This window comes from Peromyscus eremicus, chromosome 14, assembly GCF_949786415.1.
Source record: "Peromyscus eremicus chromosome 14, PerEre_H2_v1, whole genome shotgun sequence".
NCBI classification, from domain to species: Eukaryota; Metazoa; Chordata; class Mammalia; order Rodentia; family Cricetidae; genus Peromyscus; species Peromyscus eremicus.
In genome coordinates, this window is record NC_081430.1 from 58,483,601 (window position 1) to 58,503,256 (window position 19,656).

Consider the following 19,656-nt stretch of genomic DNA (forward strand, 5'->3'; position numbering starts at 1 on the left):
CCGTTGAGAGCGGCGGGGCGGGGAGAGGGCGGCGTGGGACCGGCGCGGGGGCGGGGCCTGACGCGGGGGCGGGGCCTGCCGGGAGAGGGGCGGAGAGACGCCGCCGCCGCTGCCGCCGCCGCCGCCGCCGCGGCTGCCGCAGCCTCTGGGAGCCTGGAAAAGGGGAAGCGAGAGCGGACGAGCGACTCAGTCCCCGGGCGGCGGCTGCAGCGGCGGCGGCGGCGGCCGGGGCGGCGCGACGGCTGGGCCGGGGGCGCTTCTGCTGCTGCGGCGGCGGTGGCGGCGGGCGGCGGCAGGGGCGGCGGCGGCGGCGGCCCGCACCAGCCATGCCGAATAAAAACAAGAAGGAGAAAGTGAGTCGGGGCGGGGGGCTCCGGGACCGGGTCGGGGGTCCCCGCGTCGGCGGGTGGGGGCGGGGCGGCAGGTCGTCCTGGCTCGCGGGCGGGCCCAGGGCGCTGACAGGATTGCACGGAGCTGGGGAGGCCGCCCAGGCTCTGAGGTGGCGCTGAGGTGCCGCGGTCGCTCTGGGTGGCGGCGGATGCTCCGTGCAGGGCTCTGCGTGGCGGGGGCTGGGGTGCTGGAGCGTTCCAGACTCGCCCCAGAAACCCTCACCCGTGAGGTTTAAGGGTGGGAGGGAAGAAAGGGATGGGCCGAGGGCACTGCCTGAGATTGGGTTTATCTGTCCCTGCCTGGAGTTTTCACCCCCCCAACGCAGACGAAGAACACGAAGAGAAACGGAATTGGAAGGCTTCTGGTACTGTGTCTGTACTCCATATGATGTAGTTTGCTGCTGGCATTTTAAAGCCACCAGAAGCTCTCAGTGACATGAATCAATTTGGAAACGGCATTTGAGCCTATGCTTAGTGGTCCAAATATTGAGAACACTAATTGATTTTTTTTTTTTTTTTTTTGGTGATGCTTCCCAGGAACCACCAAAACCGGTGAAAAGTGGAAAAGGTTCAAAAGAAGGACAAGACACAGCAGAACCAGAGGTAACTGCTGTCACATACTCATGGTTTTTCTTGAGCAGCTTTTAATCTAGGGTCTAACACAGAGGGTAATAAAAACCCAAGTCTCATAAAATGTGTCCCTGTAGGAGACTTTTTGAAGTGTTTTCATATGAGTTACTTATTTTTTTCCCACTTTGGTTAAAGTGCACACCGTGAAGGTGACGTTTTAAAAATAATTTTGCAGCCTCTAACCTAGCAAGCCCTCCCATGTGAACTGGTCTTAAATTGAGCCCCTAGCTCGAATTCATATTCCCTTTAGCTTTAGGGTCAGCCGTTCCTCCCTTTTCGGGAGTTGGCTTTCTCAGTGACTCTCCCAGGGCCCTTGCTTTCCTTGGTGCAGTCTCTTCAGCTGGTGTCCTGGGCAAGCTTCCCCTGCTGGTGTCTGTTCCCTTGTGGCCTTTTCAGCTACGTGTTGGCGTTTTTGGACATCTCTAATTTGGGTGCTTTTTTTCCAGTCTTCTATTTCTTTTCTCTCCCATCCCCTATCCTCATTGGTGAGTTCTGACTTTCCTTGCTTCCTGGCTTTGGCTTATTTCGGGAATAGCTGGAATGCCCCCTTGGGTCGTTTGGTAGAGTCTGTGTTCCTTAGTAGAGTTGTATCTTGGGGCATGTGCAGGGCAGCCACTTTCTTTTGCCCTCTCTTGTATCTCATTGTCTTGGAACTAGAGTGTCCAAGGCCGAGGATCCCAGAGCTCTGTTGGCTCAGTCTTTAAAGCTGCTCACTAGTCTTCCTTCTCCAGAGCTGGATCTTCTAGATCTTACCACAGACACTTTAAATTTGTGAATGGTAGGCCTCTCCTTCCTGCAGGCCTCGTTAGAATGAGTTCGGTTCTGCCTGGAAAACGCAGTTGATTGCCGATAATCTGCAGGGTTATTTTAATTCCAGGTTGTCTTGCCCCTCTCATTTGGTGTGTTCTAAGCCTCCCTCCTCTGCAGCAGGTGGTTCATCCCAGCAAATCTGTTTCCCTCCCTAGAGCTGAAAGCAGCAATCCAAAAGGTTCCTGAAATACCAGTAGTTAGGATGGTCTGTGCCAGTCTTGGCCTGCCCTTTCTGTACAGCAGACCATGACGTTTTCCTGTGGCAACGCTTTTGTTTGACTGCCTTCCAGAACCAGCACTTCAGCAATTTTTACATGAAATGTAGTTGCTTTGCAGGGGTATATGCTTTGCAGGGGTATATGCTTTGCAGGGGTATATGCTTTGCAGGGGTATATGCTTTGCAGGGGTATATGCTTTGCAGGGGTATATGCTGTGCGCTTCGTTTGTTGCCTTATAGTTAGAACTGCTGAGACTTCTTACTGTTCTCCAAACCTTTCTTGCTCAAACATACTTGTATCCCGTTACTCTTGGGAGTCACAGAGAAATAGTTGTGTGTTTCATTTCTCCCTGTGTTAGGAGAAAGAACCTTGCTATCAGGATAGGATAGATAGTGTTGAGTTTTGACCAAAAAAACCCATCCCCATTCAGAAATGCCCATGCCACTGCTGTGTAAGAAAGTATCTGTGAAGTCCATTGGGGGTTTGGCTGGGAGCTGTGTAGGGCTCTTGAGTGTGGCCTGCCATGTCCAGTGTGATGCCCCAGTTGTCTTTTTGTGTCTTTTCTAGTGCTACTGTCTAAGAACTGGAGCCACAGAGCTTGAAATGACCACTGAAAAACACTGAAATGTTGGGCACTTCACTCCTTCCTCAGAAGGAGGCTCGGGGCAGCATGGCCTACTAAGCATGACCCTTGGCAGATGCCTGCGTACATTATTTTGCAGGAATACAAATCAAGGCACTTTAGTTCCTGTGAACTCTGGGTTGACTCCTGCTTTCTGATCACTGTTTTCTTCCCCTCAGCCTTCAGCTCAGTTCTTCTCTCCTAGTCCCACCCACTTATGCCGGAGTGATTGACTCAGCAAGTGAACTAAGTCATTAGTGCACACACTTTCTTCTCCCGTTGCTTTGGATTTGGGTATTTTAACCTAACAGTTAAAATAGGTTTGATGTTCCCGTGTGGCCCCTTGAGCCCTTCTAACACCATATCCCCTTCACAAGCAGCAGTTTCTCTCACTGCCCCACAAAGGTGGCGCAGAGTCTGGACAGTTAACACACTCAGGCTTCACGGTCCGGAGAGGTGAACAGGGCAGGTGCCCAGCCGCGGATGAGCTGCCAGAGGCTTAGGGAATAACCCCAGCAGAGATCCTAGAAGTTAGCCTGTGCCTGACTTAATACGCCATGTCAAGTATGTGGAGAGTCCTTACAACAGACGTTTGGCTGGCGGTCCCCTAGCCTCATGGGAGACAAGGCATCAAGCGGTTTATATCGCAAAACACTTTTTGGCTAGAACGTGGGCTTTTTCATAAGGAAGGAAAAGTACTAGAGTGAAAGACATCATGAGACGCAGGGAGATATTCCAGGCTGGGAGTTAGCAAAAGCGATGATTCCTGCTTGCCACAAGTGATGCAGTCACTCACCTTGGGCAACATATTTCCTCACCTCTAAGACAACTTAGCTAAAAATTGGGGAAGGGGGGCATTTTTAACCATGTGGGACAGATTAGGCCCTACTTTTCCTAAGAAATTTTGCCCTGTAAGATGTATAGCATGATAGATCTGTTAGTATAGTGATAAATACTGTTAAAGGTGGTTACTGCTTCTGAGCAGTTCTTGTTCTGGAAATTTCTTCAACGACACGCTAGTACATCTCTCTTTCCTTTTCTTCTCTGCCAAATAGGATGTTAACGTTTGACTTGTTGCTTATTCCCATGTGTCCTGGAAGTAAACATTTCTGTCCAGGGCTAGATACAGGTTTAGTTTGTATCGTATCTTTAACTGACAGGCCACAGCTGATCCATGGGCCACTTGAAGTTGGAAAATGATGTAGAGATCGACAGAGAGAACAAATTAGCATTCAGATATAGAGGATCATGATGAAGAGGACCATGACTAGGCACATTTTTATGAATACTTAAAATCTTAAATTATGCCGGAATCGGACATTTATTTTGCAGGGTCAGGCCATTGGATGGTGTTGCTGTATTGTCTTGTTGCGTTTTTAAAGTCTGTGTACTTTGTCCAAAGTTGACGTTTTACAATGTGTTCAAGATTTTCATAAAGTGATTTGTTTTCGGCACATTAAAGGTGGTTTGAGTCTTGTTCTCTGTCTGTATATTTTGTCTGCCTGGCTCAGCTTAGTTTTGTTTGAAAGTCTCTCCAGCAACTCTTATGTAACATCCAGTGCTTGGAGAGAAGCCTGAGCAATCCTCCCTCCGACTTGCTACCTCACTTTGACACCATTTACCTTTATAACTCTTCTGTCCCTTTGCATTCTATTGCCACTACCCACTGGCATCCTGGAGCAAGGGAGAAGAAGACCAAGGCTTGTCAAGGGTCACATTGTACTGGCTGGTAAATAATGTTTTCTATAAATTAAAACTTAAAATTTACAAATTAGAAATCTAATAACAACGATTACATGTAAACATGAAAGTAAACATAAAAGCTACTTATGAAAGTATCCTTTACAATTAACTTGGGGCTTTCTGCTCACTGTCTCTGGATCAGGTATATTTCTTGAGTAAATTGGAAGAGGACTATGGGAGTGGTTTGGAAAGAGCCTCGTGGTGACTTACCTGACGCCTTCTGGAAGGGCCAAAGCCTCCGTCCATAGGTTGGCTTCAGTCTTACCTTGGTTGGCCCTTCTTAGGCCTAAGGCCCTTGCCCAGTGCTCAGGTGCAGCCTCAAGTGAGAGAGCTTGGGAGCTGTTAGGAGATGGCTTCTCTGGGTTGACTGCCTTTGGGGCCTCGGAAGCTGGTTCTTCCTGAAGGTACCCTTTCCTCCAGCTCCCACCCCATCCACATGTAAGCTGATAAGTTGGAGCCCTGGGCCCCCACCGACTGCTAGTGCTTAGTCTCTGCACCGGCCATGTCAGGCCAGGAACTTTGTTAGAGGCTCTTCTGGGGCTGTGTCTAGTTTTCCTTGGCCTCGCCCACTAAAGTGGCAGGCGTTGCTGAATGTCTCCAGAGGACGGAGTGGCCCCTGCCGAGCCACTGCACTGAAAAGACGCTCTACAGAGGGTGCATATTTGCCTCCAGAGTGTGTCTGGTGCTCTCTCCTGGGTACGCTTCCATGTGGACCAGCAGTGCTCAGACAAAAAGGAAGGGCCCTTTATACTCCTCAAAGGCATTGGGATCCCAGACAGCTTTTATGTAGGTGGGTTACAGCTATCTACCCATATTTTTCATATTAGAAATTAAACTGAAAAAATTTTAAGTATTCATCAGTTCAGCTAATAATAGCAATAATGCTCATTACATGTTAACAAAAATAGCATTTGTGTGAAAATAACTTAAAAAGTTCCCTGAAAAGAGGGCCACTGCTCTAGGTTTTTGCAGCTCTCTTTAGCTGCCTGGCTCTACATTCAGTTAGCACATGCATAGCTCCCAAAAATCTTCACAACATGAGACTTCAGAGAATTCATGAAGCCACGTCTAAGTTACTGTGAGGACAGTTTGACTTCCTGGATCCCTTGAAGTATCTAAAGGATCCCTAGGTAGGAGCTCCAGACATGCTTTAAGGACAACTGTTTCAGAATACCTTTCTGAGGACTGGCAGGATGGCTCAGTGGGTTAAGGTTCCTACTGCCCAACCTAACAACCTTTAGCCCCTGGGACCCACGTGGTTGAAGAGAACCGTCCTCTGACCTCTGGGGCACATGCACACAAGATAAGAAAGAAGAGAATTCAAAAAAGAATCCCTGTCTTACTGTCTTCCAAAAAAATGATGGTAGCCTTCAAATTTTTTAGCACCAAATCACATTCATCTATTCTGAAATTCAAGAGGTTTGATTTTTTTAAGGTTTATTTTTATTTATGTGCATGAGTGTTTTGCCCGCATTTGTATGTGTGTACTGTGTGTGCCTAGTGCCCATAGAAGACGAGAGAGGAATTCCTGGTGGTTGTGAGCTGCCAGGTAAGAGCTGGGAATGAAACCCAGGTCTCCAAGGATGACAGGTGCTCTTAACTCAGCTGTCTGTTCAGTTAAGAGGAAGGTTTTCTTTTCTTGGACCAGATTTCGTCTTTTAAACTTGCTAGTAATTTGCTGTCACTTAGGTGTACTATACTGCCTTAAGCCACCTTGCCTCCTTGTGGCTCGCATCCCTTACGGGATGAGGCCCTTGAGGGCAGCTGCTTCACATGACCTGTGATTCGTCTTTGTACTCTCCGTGTGTTCATTAGGACCAACAGTCGAGAAATATTTGGTTGTTGGATTATAAAAGTGCTTAGGAGGTTGGGGATTTAGCCCAGGCATGGAGCCCTTGCCCAGAAAGTGCAAAGGCCTTGTGGTTGGTCCTCGGCACTTAAATAAACAGTGCCAGACATAGGAGCTTCAAGTCGGTTAGGCTGCTTACTTTTCCATTATTGTAAATTATAAATAACTTTCTTTCTTTTTCTTTCTTTCTTTCTTTTCTTCCTTCCTTCCTTCCTTCCTTCTTTCCTTACCTTCCTTTTTTTTTTTTTTTCCCCCCGAGACAGGGTTTCTCGGTGTAGTTTTGGAGCCTGTCCTGGAACTCACTCTGTAGGCCAGGTTAGCCTCGAACTCACAGAGATCCACCTGCCTCTGCCTCCCGAGTGCTGGGATTAAAGGCGTGCACCACCACTGCCTGACAGTATATAACTTTTAATTATTATTTATTTTGTTATTTTGATCCCCAAAGGAATGTCAGTGCAGACTTTTCATTCAATATTTATTTTAAGTAAATAACATAATACTAGCTCAGATGATTGACAGGACTTTATATTTATATCTGAGACAGGGTCTTACTATGTAGCCCAGGCTAGCCTCTTACCTCAGCCACTCAGATGTTGAGATTATAGGCATGTGCCACTACCACACCTGAAACATAGGACTTTTTCTAATGTTTGTGAAAGTTTTAAGCAATAGAAAGTTGCTTTAAAAAAAGAATAATTGTTTTACAGCTTACTAAAAAAGGTCAGTGGTAAATCTATCTATCTGTATCTATGTATAGAGTCTGTTTTACTTTAAAGCATTTCATAATGGAATTTCCACTGAAATCTGTTTCTAGTTCCTAATTACATTTATTTGGGGACTTTTTCTTGGTAGAATATTTTTACTGTATTTTACAAGATAGTACACTTCACAGATAGGTGATGGGTGGATGGATGGATGGGTGATGGCTTTCTGGCCTAGGTATCGTTGGTCATGTAGGAATGAGCATGGTGTTGAGGATTGGGAAGGATAAAAAGACTAATACACTTCTGACCTGTTAAGAACTTACGCATTGACTCTGTTGTGACACATGACCTGGTTGCCTCTGGACAGTCAGTGATTGGGAGTTTCTAGCCAGTTCCACTTTGATGGTGTTGAATGGAGGGGCCTAGCTGGGGCCCGTCTTCTAGAAAGAGCCAGGTGCAGCTTTGGGTAAGGACACCAGGTGTTTTCAGCACCCAAGCAGACAGGACCAGGTCCCTGAGACAGAGGTAGGGTAGAAGTGAGAGAAGTAACCTAACCCGAGGCACAGCGACTGCAGGGGAAGCAGCACGGTGGGGAAGCAGCATGGCGGGCTCTGCTGCACGACACAGCAGGTGTCTCCCTGCCCTTGTGCTGACTGCCCAGCCACTGACATGGCTCACAGGATGTCTTCTTGAGGGACAACTCTGAAAGTTTCAGTGAAGGGAAGAGCCTGTCCATCTTGGAAGAAACTACCCCAGAATGTTTCCACAGCAGAGGGGTCCTCCTGAGGCCAGGCTGGGTACCACTGTCTCACCCCCCCACCCCCACCCCCACCCCCACCCCACCCCCCCACTTTGGAGGTTTGAGAACAGCCTCTCTGAGAAGGGCCGCTTCCCCGTCCACAGCGTCCTTGTTTCTCCACCTGGGGGAGTCGGAGAACAAGCCTAGAATTTAAATTCCAGGAAGAATAAATGCCTTAGCTTGAGGATGCACTGAACTTTCCTTTATCTTTTTGTATTTTCTGTTAAGAAAAGTTACAGTCATAGATTAGCTTTCCCGCTCTACACCGCCTACAGGTGTTAGTGCTGACAGATGCTAGTTTTGTCCAGGGAGAGTTCAGAAATTGGCCACATCAAGTGATTTCATTTCAACCTGAAGTAATGAAAATGAAACTTAAAATCAAGTTCCTTGGTGCATTAGTCACATTTCAAGTGCTCAATAGCCACAAGTAGCTAGTAGTCACCAGACGTAGAGTATGTCCAGTACCTGAGAGAGTCCTGTGGGGCAGAGTTGACTTGTAGCCAGACAGTATTTTACACAACTACTTCTATGTGAGTGAATGTAATTTAATTTCGCTTCATTAGTTCTCTCCAATAATACAGATTATCAAGTTTCAGATTAAAAATTTAGATGAAGAAAAGATAAATCGGCAAGAGAAGAAATAGGTAAAAGTGGAGAAAAGAAGGGAACACAAAGGAGGGTGTCTTGGTGAGATGGGAAGGAGCACAGTTACCTCTTGGTCCATGACAAGCCTGCCCCAGATCTACACATAAGAAAGACTCCATTTTCCTAGGTGAGGGACCTTGAAGAGACCCAAGAGAAGTCACACAGTATCATAGTCATTCTTGCAGACAGTTTCTTATAGGTCTCTATTTTTTAGGTCAAAACATGCATGGTTAAAAATAAAATAATACAGGGGCTGGGATGCTCAGTGTGGAGTGCCTGCATGTCTCCTGTGCACTAAACCCTGGGCTTAACTCTCAGCACTGGAAAAACACTTTTTTATTAAAATAGTACAGAAGTATATCATCCTCACTACACACTCAGCTTGCTTTAGGTGGTCAGGGACAGTCTTACCAAGGAGTTGACATTCAAGTTGAGACCTTCATCCCAAGGGTGATAGGCAGGTGTGTTGGGGCATTTGAACAAGAAAATGAGAGCGGATGACTGCAGGATTTGCAGAGCTGGACCTGGCTGCTGAGCTGCTGTGGCTAGGAAGACACGGCATGAACGTGGTCTCTCCATTCATACACAGGGATGTGACGCCAGTACAGCCGCCTGGGACTCTGGACTTGGTGGCTTATCACAGACCACTTGCTTTTGAGGCCTCAGTGGAGCTGGCTCGGGGCTTTACTGGGAGGGACCAGGACCTTCGTTAACAGCCTCAGTTTCCTAGACTGTTAGGTTTCCCTGGAGGGTGTGGCTTTCTTTCATGATCACCAGTTCTTTCTTATTCTGAAGAGATGGTGCAGTAGAAGGTAGCTATGTACAACATGGGGTAAAAAACTAATCTTCTCTCTCCTGCTTTCCACTGTAACAGGTTCCACATTCCCCACCTCTGGGGATCCCTGGAGCCAGATCCCATCCCCTCCTTTTAGCTTCCTGGCTGAAGATGCATCTGTGGAGAACTCTTTCCATGGGGGCACCTATGACACACGCTCCTCAGTATTCTTGCTACTAGAGGCCACAGCTCTGTAATTCCTTCCTTACCCACTGGGAACGGGGCTGGCAGATTTGCTAGGCTCAAATCCATGGTCAGCACTGATCAGAAAACCCTCCTTCCTCTCTGTTTCCACCTCTCAGCAGGAAATGTTGGCCTAGAAAAAAAAAACCAAAAACCGTTCTGTGAAGGGCCAGATATAACTGTCCTAGGCCTGAAATACTCTGTGGTTTGTCCCAGCCTCTTACTGTGCTTTTATAGGAGAGAGCAGCCTTAGACAATGGTGGGCAAATAGGCGATACCTCCCAACAGAACTATCCCACAAAGCAGGTGAGCTAGGGCAGTGTAGCTTAGGAGCATGCCTTTCTGGCTCTGGGGGATGAGGGGCAAGTCCAAGCAACTGGCAACACTTAGAGAAAGTGAGAGGGGTTGCTTGTGCCACCATCCTTGGACCCTCATCTGCAACCAGCTCTGGTTAGCTCAGTGCAAAGGCATCCTTTGTGTTTGACTCCATTCACCATCTTGAACCTCTCGGGGTCCCAATGGCTTGGCCCTGCTCAGTGGCACATGTAGTTACGTACATGTAGTTACGAATTTTTAGAACTGCAGAGTCTCAGTGAAGGAAACACGCTGTTTGTTCCATGTAGCCCCTTATATGGTAAGACGTTGAGGAGTGAGGTTTTGTCAAGTCAGTTGTTTGTTTTTCTGGTTGAATGAATAATTTTGAATACGGAGACTAACAAGCACCCATGTTGTCTGTTGCCCGGATTTATTTCACTCCACATTTAGGAGGATGCTTGTGGGAATGAAAGTGACAGATTTTAGATGTCTCCTGTTAGAAATTGTCACCCTTTCTTGATACCTGTATTGTTTCTCTGTGGCAGTGAACAGAAGGGGATGGACAGTCCTGCTTTCCCTCCACTCAAGAGTTTCCCCTTGATGGTTCCAGAATCCTAGCTCTTGGGCCCTATGAAGGTCAGGAAGACAGCTACTCTGGGCCTCAAGCTACCTTAGGTCATCCTGAAGCTGCCCAGGGTTCCCCAGAGATGCAGTCCACAGACAGGTGGTGGCCATAGTTTGTACTCAGAACTCCAGTGGGGAAGGTCAGCTATCTTGATTTGGATTTGATAAGCAGCAGTGTGTTTGGGACTGGTGTCAAACGCAAGGAGGCTAAGGGCAATTTCGGGGCCTCCCACGAGGCTGACCAAGTAGATGAAAGCAAACCGTGGTCTCCAATCCAGGGCAGTGGCCAGAGGGAAGAACCAAATCTACAAGAACTTCCCCAGCCAGGCAGCAAACAGCACACACTCCTTGACAAAGGTCAGTTTTAAGACTGGTCTTGTTTTTATTTCATGAGTGAGCTCCTGACCTGTAGAAGCTCCTGCTGCCTCTCACTCACTGTCCAGCCCACACCAGTGATAAGCCACACAGGCACTCCCTGAACCACGGCTGTTTGTGCAGCCAGCCTGGAAGGGTCAAGGATTCCAGAGGGCAGAGCAGCAGCAACAGCACCTCCTCCCAGAACATTTCCTCAGCTTGAGCTCCAGGAAGCCCACAGCCACCAAGCGGCCACTCCCCAAAGCTTGGCAGCCGCCAGTCTGCTCTCTGTGGCCTCATCTTGTCTTCAGTCCGTGCCATTGCTCTTATGCCTGGACCACACTCCATCCTAAGGCTCAGACATGCTTCATCGCATTAGCCGAGGATGCCCAGCTAGCCTCCACCTTCTGTTGTGGGCAGGACTTGTGTGACCATGTGTGAGCACGCTTCTCTCTGTGTGCCTGTGTGAGTCCCTGTGGCTGTCTTCCAGGGAGTAGGATTGCGAGGTTGTCTGGTAAGTGTGTGTGGAACTTACTGAGGAGCCCCCGCTCCCCCACATCCTGGCCAGCTGTTGCTGTTTTCTGTGTGTTCCAGACTCCTGCCTGTGCTGGCACCGGTAGCTGGTGATGTTGAACACCTTTCCATTTACCTGTTGGCCAGTCACATGTCTTCTTTGGAGAAATGTTCATTTAAGACCTTTGTTATTTTTTAACCCTGTTGTTTTCCTCTTGAGTTATTGGGAGGTTTTTGTAATCTGGCTACTAGGCTGTTGTCATGTACGTAATTCACAACTACTTTGTCTTTGTTAGTTGCCCTTTACTTTTTTGATAATGCCTTTTATGGACATTATCATAATGCCTTTTATGGCATTATCAGAATATGGTTTTTTGTTTTTGGTTTGGTTTAGTTTGGTTTGGTTTGGTTTTTCGAGACAAGGTTTCTCTGTGTAACAGTGTAACAGTCCTGGCTATCCTAGAACTCACTTTGTAGACCAAGCTGGCCTGGAACTCACAGAGATCCACCTGCCTCTGCCTCCTGAGTGCTGGGATTAAAGGCATGCGCCACCACTGCCCGGCTCAAAAATATGTATTTTTAATGAAATCCAATTTGGGATTTTTTTGTTTTGTTTTCATTGTAGTTGGCAACTTGCTATCCAATCTGAGGGCATGAGGATGTCCCTCTGTGTGCCTGTACGAGTTTTATGCTTTTACTTACTGTCTTTGGGTCTTTGATGTCATTTGAACTAGTTTTTAAATATGCTATGGGCTGAAGACCCATCTTCGTTCTTTCCCATGTGTCTGTCCAGCTGCCCCAGCTCTGTCCTTTGTCTGCCTATATTCTTTGTCCACACAGTAGTCTTGACTATTAGTTCTGTCTGACCTACGGGTATGTCAGATCACACTATTTGCAGCATGTGTGTACAAGCAGTTATATGCAGGGTGGACACAGGAGTTGAGTCTGTGATACAGTCGAGGAGAACCAGCAAGTGGAGTGATGACAGATGGAAGCAGGATGAGACACCGTCCTGATGCTCTGTACAGGCTGATCGTCTCTGTAGACAGGTGATACAAGATGTGATCTGTGAAGGGAAACACCTAAGAGTGCCAAGGTGTGCCGACGAGGCTGCGTGAGTGAGGAGTAGAGAGAACTTATTCCTGAGCCAGTCCCCAAGGTCAGTATCTGAAAAGCTTGACTTAGGGGTGGAAATGGGATGGGAAGACAGGGCATTTCACATATGGGGGCAGGCACTGACACAGCAACAGGTCAGGGAACATCTGAGAATCGGAGTAGCCCGGCATGCCTTAAGTAAGGGTTGAATATCAGCACCAAGCTTCAGAGTACAACGAGGGAAAGAGGGGTGTTAAACTCTAGTCTCATCCAGAAGTAGTGGGATTAAACCAGAGATTTTTCTACATTTTTATTATGAATTATTTTCATATACACAGAAGTGAGGAAAGTTTGATGACTCCCAGAGCCCTGTCACCTGGCTATGACATCATCGGAGTGCTGCCAGCCTGCTCATCTGGCTCCCTCCTTCCTCTTCTCAGATTGTCTGGGGCTCATTGGAGCCAAAAGTATGTTTTGCAATAAGGACTCTTTTGTACTAACATGCATAAATAGAGCATATTAATGGGGTTCAGCCCCTAATCACAATATTTGCATACAGTGTCAGTGTGTGGTGATCATATCTGGCTTCCCTTCCTCCACTTCTACTAATCCCTGTTCTATATTCAGGCCAACTTCATTTTTAACTTCCACATATGACAGAGACCATGCAGTGCTTAGCTGTGTCTGGATTATTTCACAGAACATAGTGTCGTCCAGCTCCCTTCTTGTTGCTGTAAATGATAGGATTTTATTCTTATTTATGGCTGAATAATACTCCATTGTGCATCCACTCATCTGTTGATGGGCACCTAGGCAGATTCTATATGGTGGTGTTGTCGATAGTGGTGCAGGGACCTGAGTGTGCAGGTAACTGTGTGCTGTGCTGGCTTGATTCCCTTTGGATATAGAACCAGAAGTGAGATAGCTGAATCATATGGTAGAGCTATTTTTAGGCTAGTGAGGAACCACAATTTTGTTCTACATAATAGTGCTAACTTACATTCCCACCAGCAGTGTGCAGGTTCCTCCACATCCTCATTAGCTTTGTGTGTGTGTGTGTGTGTGTTCACAATTCTGAGGTGAGGCCCCAGCTTGTTAATGATGCCAAGTAATTTCACATACTTACTGACCATTTGTATTTCTTTTGAGATGAATTTATTCAGATCGCTTGCCCATTCTTAATTGGATTACCTGCTTTTGTTTTGTTTTGTTTTGATTCCATATGCATTCTGGATATTAACCTTCTATCAGATGACTGACTGGCAGATATTTCCTCTCTTTTTGAGGGCTATCTCTTAACTCTGTTGATTGGTTCCTTTGCTCTGTAGAAACTTTATTTGATGTAATCCTATTTGCCAATTTTTGCATGTTTCCTGTGCTTGGAGACTCTTAAGCAGAACTAAACCACTGTCAGTACCCCTTGAAAAAGTGCAGTGAACACGAGCCCAGGTTACTATTTGTGCTTAGCTTTAGTCCAGGTGAGATAAGCTCCTGGCTCTACTTGGTTATTAACACATCCAAATTTCTCCTGCTCCTGTGGTTTCCTTTTCTCTTTCCCCTTACAATCTAGCTGTTAATAAAATCAAATTAGTCATATATTTTTGAAAGATGTGATTCTCAACCAAGGGTGATTTTGCCCTGCTACCCCACCCAGGGGACATTCAGTAATGCTGGTAACACTCTTGTCTTAACCCAGGTCAGGGCTGCTTGCTTCCAGGGGGCAAAGCCAGGATGCTGTAAACGTCCTACAGTGCACAGCACAACACCAACAGCAGAGCTTACCTGCTGATGCAGCGGCCACCCTCTGTGCTTCCAACCCCACTCTGACAGTCTGGGTTGCAGATTGCAGCCCTATCGCTTGTTAACTCTTTCCATTTTGTCTCTGCTGGGCTGGTGGTTAGACTGAAAAGTTGACCAGTTTCAGGCTGGCCCTTTGGGGGAGGCAAAAAGTACTTCTTAAACTGTGTGTCACGTGATAATGAGTTATCTCTGGCACTTGAGTGGCAGCAGTTTGTACAGTTTATCATAAAGCTGCAGGAAGGGAGAGCTTTGGAAGGTGCTAGAAGGCAGAATTGCACAGTGCAGAGTGTAGGAAAGGAGGATCAAGGCAGTGGGGGTGTGTGACCAAGTGTGGCGGAAGCCTGGTTATACTAGTGCTGCAGGACATAAGTTCACCCACAGTCTGAACCTCTCACTTATGGGTCCCACCAGGAAAGGCCACAGTTGTTTTATTCTCAGTACCCACATAGGGACTGTTAGGAAACTACGACAGAAGAATGGGGTATCTGGGTGGGGTCTTCACGACCAATTCTGTCAGGGCAGTGCTTGTCCCAAGACTGACTGAGTGAGGTGGGTTGGCCTCTAAGGAGGAATACTTGTCTAGAGCCACACCATTTCTCCAGGCTCCTAACTTTTGTCTTTTCTGTGGTGACCCTTTTGACCTCACCCGTCTCCTTAGACCTTGATTCTTGCTTCATCTCCCTTTACAAGTGACTCTTGACAGACCTTATACTATTTACCCACATGTACACACATAGTCTGATTGGCATCCATGTGTAGCTAGAGTTTTCCTGCCTGGCCCACAGTCAGGACAAATCTGTCACCCGCCAGTCCCACAGCCGCTCAAACCCGACCAAGTAAACACAGAGACTTATATTGATTACAAACTGTATGGCCGTGGCAGGCTTCTTGCTAACTGTTCTTACAGCTTAAATTAATCCATTTCTATAAATCTATACCTTGCCACATGGCTCGTGGCTTACCGGCATCTTCACAAGCTGTTTGTCATCATGGCGGCTGGCAGTGTCTCTCCGACTCAGCCTTCCACTTCCCAGATTTATTCTCCTCCTTGTCCTGCCTACACTTCCTGCCTAGCCAATGGCCAATCAGTGTTTTATTGACTAATCAGCAACACATTTGTTATACAGAACATCCCACAGCATCCATGCCTCAGTCCATCCTCTCTCCCCTTCTGCAGACCCAGGCCTAGGCCCAGCCCCGCTCTTCTCTCAGCTGTGGTTCCCTTCCTGTGGTCCCTGTTCTACCAAGCACCAGGACAGCCTTTCCACACCGGAAACAGTTGCTCCTGCCTCCTGTGCTCTTTCTCCTTACTCTCCAGCCAGATGATGTTGCTGGTACTCATGGTCCCCTGCTTCATCTTAGCTCTAGTTAGCTTCTTCTCCCATGCTGCTAAAGGAGACCAGTCTCACCCAGCATGACTGCTGTGCTGCTGCTGTTAGCCATTGCAGCTGTCCATCTGTTGGGAAGGACACCTTCTGTGAGGCCACACTCCCTTCCACCGCTAGTGCTCAGCCTCCTCGTTGTCTTCTTTGGCCAGGTGATCATTCCCATGTCTTGAGCAACTCACTTAGATGTTATTGACTTCCAGTATCTCATGACCAGTCCCGGTGGACTTTCAAAGTGTCTAGTGGTGTCCAGTAGAGTTGTCCTGAGCATCTGGACACAGTGAGAAAGTTGAGTGAGATTTTGTCTTATGGGCAGGGTAGGATGGATAGCCGATGGCCAAGTTACAAGCAAAGAAAGAAAAAGAATCTAGCTGCTGAGTCTTATTCTTAAGAAAATAGAATGCATTCTGGAAGAAGCAAGGAGAGCTAACTGGCCTGTTTATCTGAATATACTGACATCACCACATAGGACCTCAGACAGCACAGTCACATTGAACTTCTGCTTTGCTTTACAGGCTGCTTGCCACTCACTTCACCTGTCTACCTCAGTCAGAGGGAGGACCTCCCTGGGTCTCTTCTCTACTCCCCGTCCTACACACCTGCCTTGTCCTCCAGCCCTAGAGAGTTTGCAGAGTGTCTGACACTTAGTTTTCCACACTTAGCTACTGCCCAAGCCAGTCTCTGAATCTCTTGTTTATACTTCAAGACAAAGCCTTCCCAAGGTCAGAGCCCACAGAGCCGGAGTGTCCTTTAGAAAGGGAGACCTGCCCCGGGCGGTGGTAGTGCACGCCTTTAATCCCAGCACTCGGGAGGCAGAGGCAGGCGGATCTCTGTGAGTTTGAGGCCAGCCTGGTCTCCAAAGCGAGTTCCAGGAAAGGCGCAAAGCTACACACAGAAACCCTGTTTCGAAAAAAACAAAAAACACAAACAAAAAAAAAGAAAGGGAGACCTGCCCATCACTGCCACACCACACTGTTTCACCTCATTTGTAGTTGTCTGTCACATAAGGTCAGTTTCTCACCTGGGCTATTGGTCTGCTCACTGCTCTGGATGGCACCTGTGCCCTTCCAGTCTTCTGTGTACCTGTCCTCTTGGTGTGAATGACCTGAAGTCACACCAAGGCCATGGCAGAGGGCGGGGAATGGAGGTGAGCTCCTTTCTTCAGAAAAGCCCTTCCTGGCTGGCAACTCATGAGATCCTCACAAAACTGGCAAAGTGACTGGACAGGCCCTGTCCTCCAGGGAGAAAGCTGTGCCCCCTTACAGTTGACAGAGTGTAAAATTACAATGTTCTGGGCCAAAAGTGCTCAGGTCATTCATAACATGCCATGCCATGGGAAGGCTGTGCAGGTACCACGGAGAGTAAACAGCATGGCAGAGGTGAGGACCTGGAGTAGCTGCAGGAGGGGACACAGGTGGTGGGGCCAGGCCTGGAAGGAGACGTGGAACCACCATGGAACGAGGAAACTGTCACAGTTGATAAACACGGAGCAGTGGCCAGATTTTCTCTCTGGAAGTTCTCTGCCTCCTTGTGGGTGAAAGCTCTGGAGAGGTCTGGAGGGAGGCAGAGTTGGCAGGGTCCAAGGGAGGGGAGCCGATGGCTTGGTGTCTCTGAGGTTAGAACAACCTCATTTCTTCAGACATTGGAAACCTTACCTCAACTTGTTTCCCAGCAAGGGGGACATTGCCTCTGGATTTGATTTGATTCTGTTTTGTGGGTTAACCAGATCACCCCCAGTCTTATACTTGGTTATGTAAGAGGCACAGCTTATTTCTATGCAATATGAAGCGGCCTCGGAGCTGTTTCTGCTCATCTTTTCACCTGTTGTTTGTCAGGGTCCTTGTATATACATACGGTCCTGAAATGGGCATTGTAGACAATGAAGGGACGTGGAGGTTATAACAATCTGTAGTACGTGTGTGGAAACTTAGTGTGTAAAGAAGAAACACTCTGGGAGTGTCTTTGAGGCTATGCAGTACATCCTAGGACTTTTAAATTATATTATTATTTTAAAGTGTGTGTGTGTGCGCGCATGCGCGCGCGCGCGCGCGTGCACACTCTTAGAAGCCAAAGGCATTGGATCCCCTGCAGCTGGAATTCCAGGCTATGTGAGCTGCCCAGTGTGGGTGCTGGAAACCGAACCCATGTCCTGTGTAAGAGTAGCAAGTTCTTTTAACTAGGAAGCCATCTCTCCAGCTTTTGAAGGAGCATCCCAGGAACCCGAGCTGATAAGTTTTAACTTGGGAGGAGGGCTCCATGGAAGAGGTGAGTTGTAGATGGTACTTTCTTTTTTATTTTGTTACTGTATTCATTTATGTGTGTGCACATGTGTACATGGGATGTTACAGAGGACAGTGTGTTGGAGTTGGTTCTCTCCTTCCACCATTTGGGTCCCAGGGATTAAACTTGGGTTGTCAAACTTGGTGGCAGGTGCCTTTACCCACTGATCGATCTCACCAGCGCACAGGTGGGTTTTTCATGCTTTTTGTGCCAGATGGTAAGAATGAAAGATCCTTTATTAGTTGTTCGTCACAATAGCTACTTATAAAGGAAAATGTTTTTTGAGCTCACAGCTTTGGCGGTGGCTCAGTTTTGGTGAGGACAGAGGGCCAGTGGTAATGGCTGGAGTGTGTGTAACTTGCTGCATTTCAATCCAGGAGCAGAAAGAGCCCCCAGTGACATAGGATTTCCTGTTAGGCCTCACCTTTTAAAGGTCCATGTCACTTCTGTACCAGCACCCCAGGGATCAAGATTAGATCCTAAGAGACGTCAATATCAGAGTCTGATATCGTTCTGACCACAGAGCCACAGCCTGTGGGGAGAGAACCTGGTCCCCACTCTCAGGTCAGAACTGCTGCTGCTGCTGCTGCTCTGGGCAGTCTCATTTTGGAGCAGCCTATCCAAGTGTTCTTATGCAGCTCATTAAAAACAAAGCAGGCACATATGACTGGTCTCCATATCCCTGTGTGGTGATAGGAAGGAGCTAAGGAATTTTGTATCTTCAGGTTGAAGCTTGGTGGCCTTTCAGTGTGTATATGTGTGGAAAGGGAGGATATACACATGCGTATGTGGATGTACTTGTCTGCATGTGTGTGTATGGAGGCCAGAGGTTGACTTTGGGTGTCTTACGTAATCACTTTCCATCTTTTTTTTTTTTTTTTTTTTGGTTTTTCAAGACAGGGTTTCTCTGTTTAGTCCTTGCTGTCCTGGAACTCACTTTGTAGACCAGGTTGGCCTCCAACTTAAGAGATCCACTTGCCTCTGCCTCCGAGTGCTGGGATTAAAGGCGTGCGCCGCCGCCGCCGCCGCCGCCGCCGCCGCCGCCGCCGCCGCCGCCGCCGCCGCCACCACCACCACCACCACCACCACCACCACCACCTGGCTCCACCTTATGTTTTGAGGCAGGGTCTCTCACTGAAACTATAGCTCACTATTTCAGATTGGCTAGCTGACCAGGGAGCTCTAGGGATCCAGATTTACTATTCCCAACCCTGTTCCCCCAACAGCCTCGAGTTACAGGTGCCACACGCAGCTTTTACGTGGATTCTGGGGAATCTGAACTGACACCCTCGTGTAGCAGCAGGCATGTCACCCAGTGAGCCGTCTCTACAGCCCCACTAATGGCCATTTGAGAGTGCATCTGTGCAGACACAAGCGCCACTGTTTGGGGCAGTCAGGGTGCAGCGGGCATGCTGTGTACATCTTGCCTTCACTGTTGTAGATGGTGGCTGTCATTTCCACCATTGTCCAAATGGTAGCAGGCAACTACAGTGTGTCACATCAGCTGGTCATGCACAGAGATCCCTGTGACTGGAGGCCCAGAGTCCACATGAGCCCCTCAGGATCCCCATGGTGAGTCATCCACTGAACCTGTGTGGATGACAAGGGACTCTAGTGGCTCTGCTGTGTGTCCCTCAGAGTCTTCTCCGTTCTGCAGGAATATCTCCCTGGACATGTTGGAGCTGGCCACAAGGAGGTTGGCTAGCTCTTATGATTGTCATACCATCAGAGATGTGCCTGTTAGTTGGGAGCCCAAGGTGCTAAGAAAAGCTGGGATGAATAGTTCTAGGCTCAGGGAAGACATCTGTATGCAGCAGACAGAACAGCGAACTTGTGAGAGCCTTCCGTCATAGGTGTTCAGCT

At 47.9% G+C, this 19,656-nt stretch overlaps 1 protein-coding gene across 5 annotated transcripts in view; it reads left to right on the forward strand.

The window, feature by feature from the left end:
- Window positions 1-236: 236 nt before the first annotated feature.
- The window catches only part of Ppp2r5c (protein phosphatase 2 regulatory subunit B'gamma), a 141,017-nt gene continuing 121,597 nt past the window's right edge, over window positions 237-19,656 (forward strand). For 3 of the 5 annotated variants that reach the window (XM_059279210.1, XM_059279211.1, XM_059279213.1), the window contains exons 1-2: window positions 238-353; window positions 927-992. In XM_059279210.1, the coding sequence (XP_059135193.1) occupies window positions 327-353; window positions 927-992 (93 nt within the window). In that variant the 5' untranslated portion in view covers window positions 238-326. Of the gene's footprint in view, window positions 354-926; window positions 993-19,656 lie in introns of all 5 variants that reach the window. The other 2 variants (XM_059279214.1, XM_059279215.1) reach the window with 2 other exon arrangements.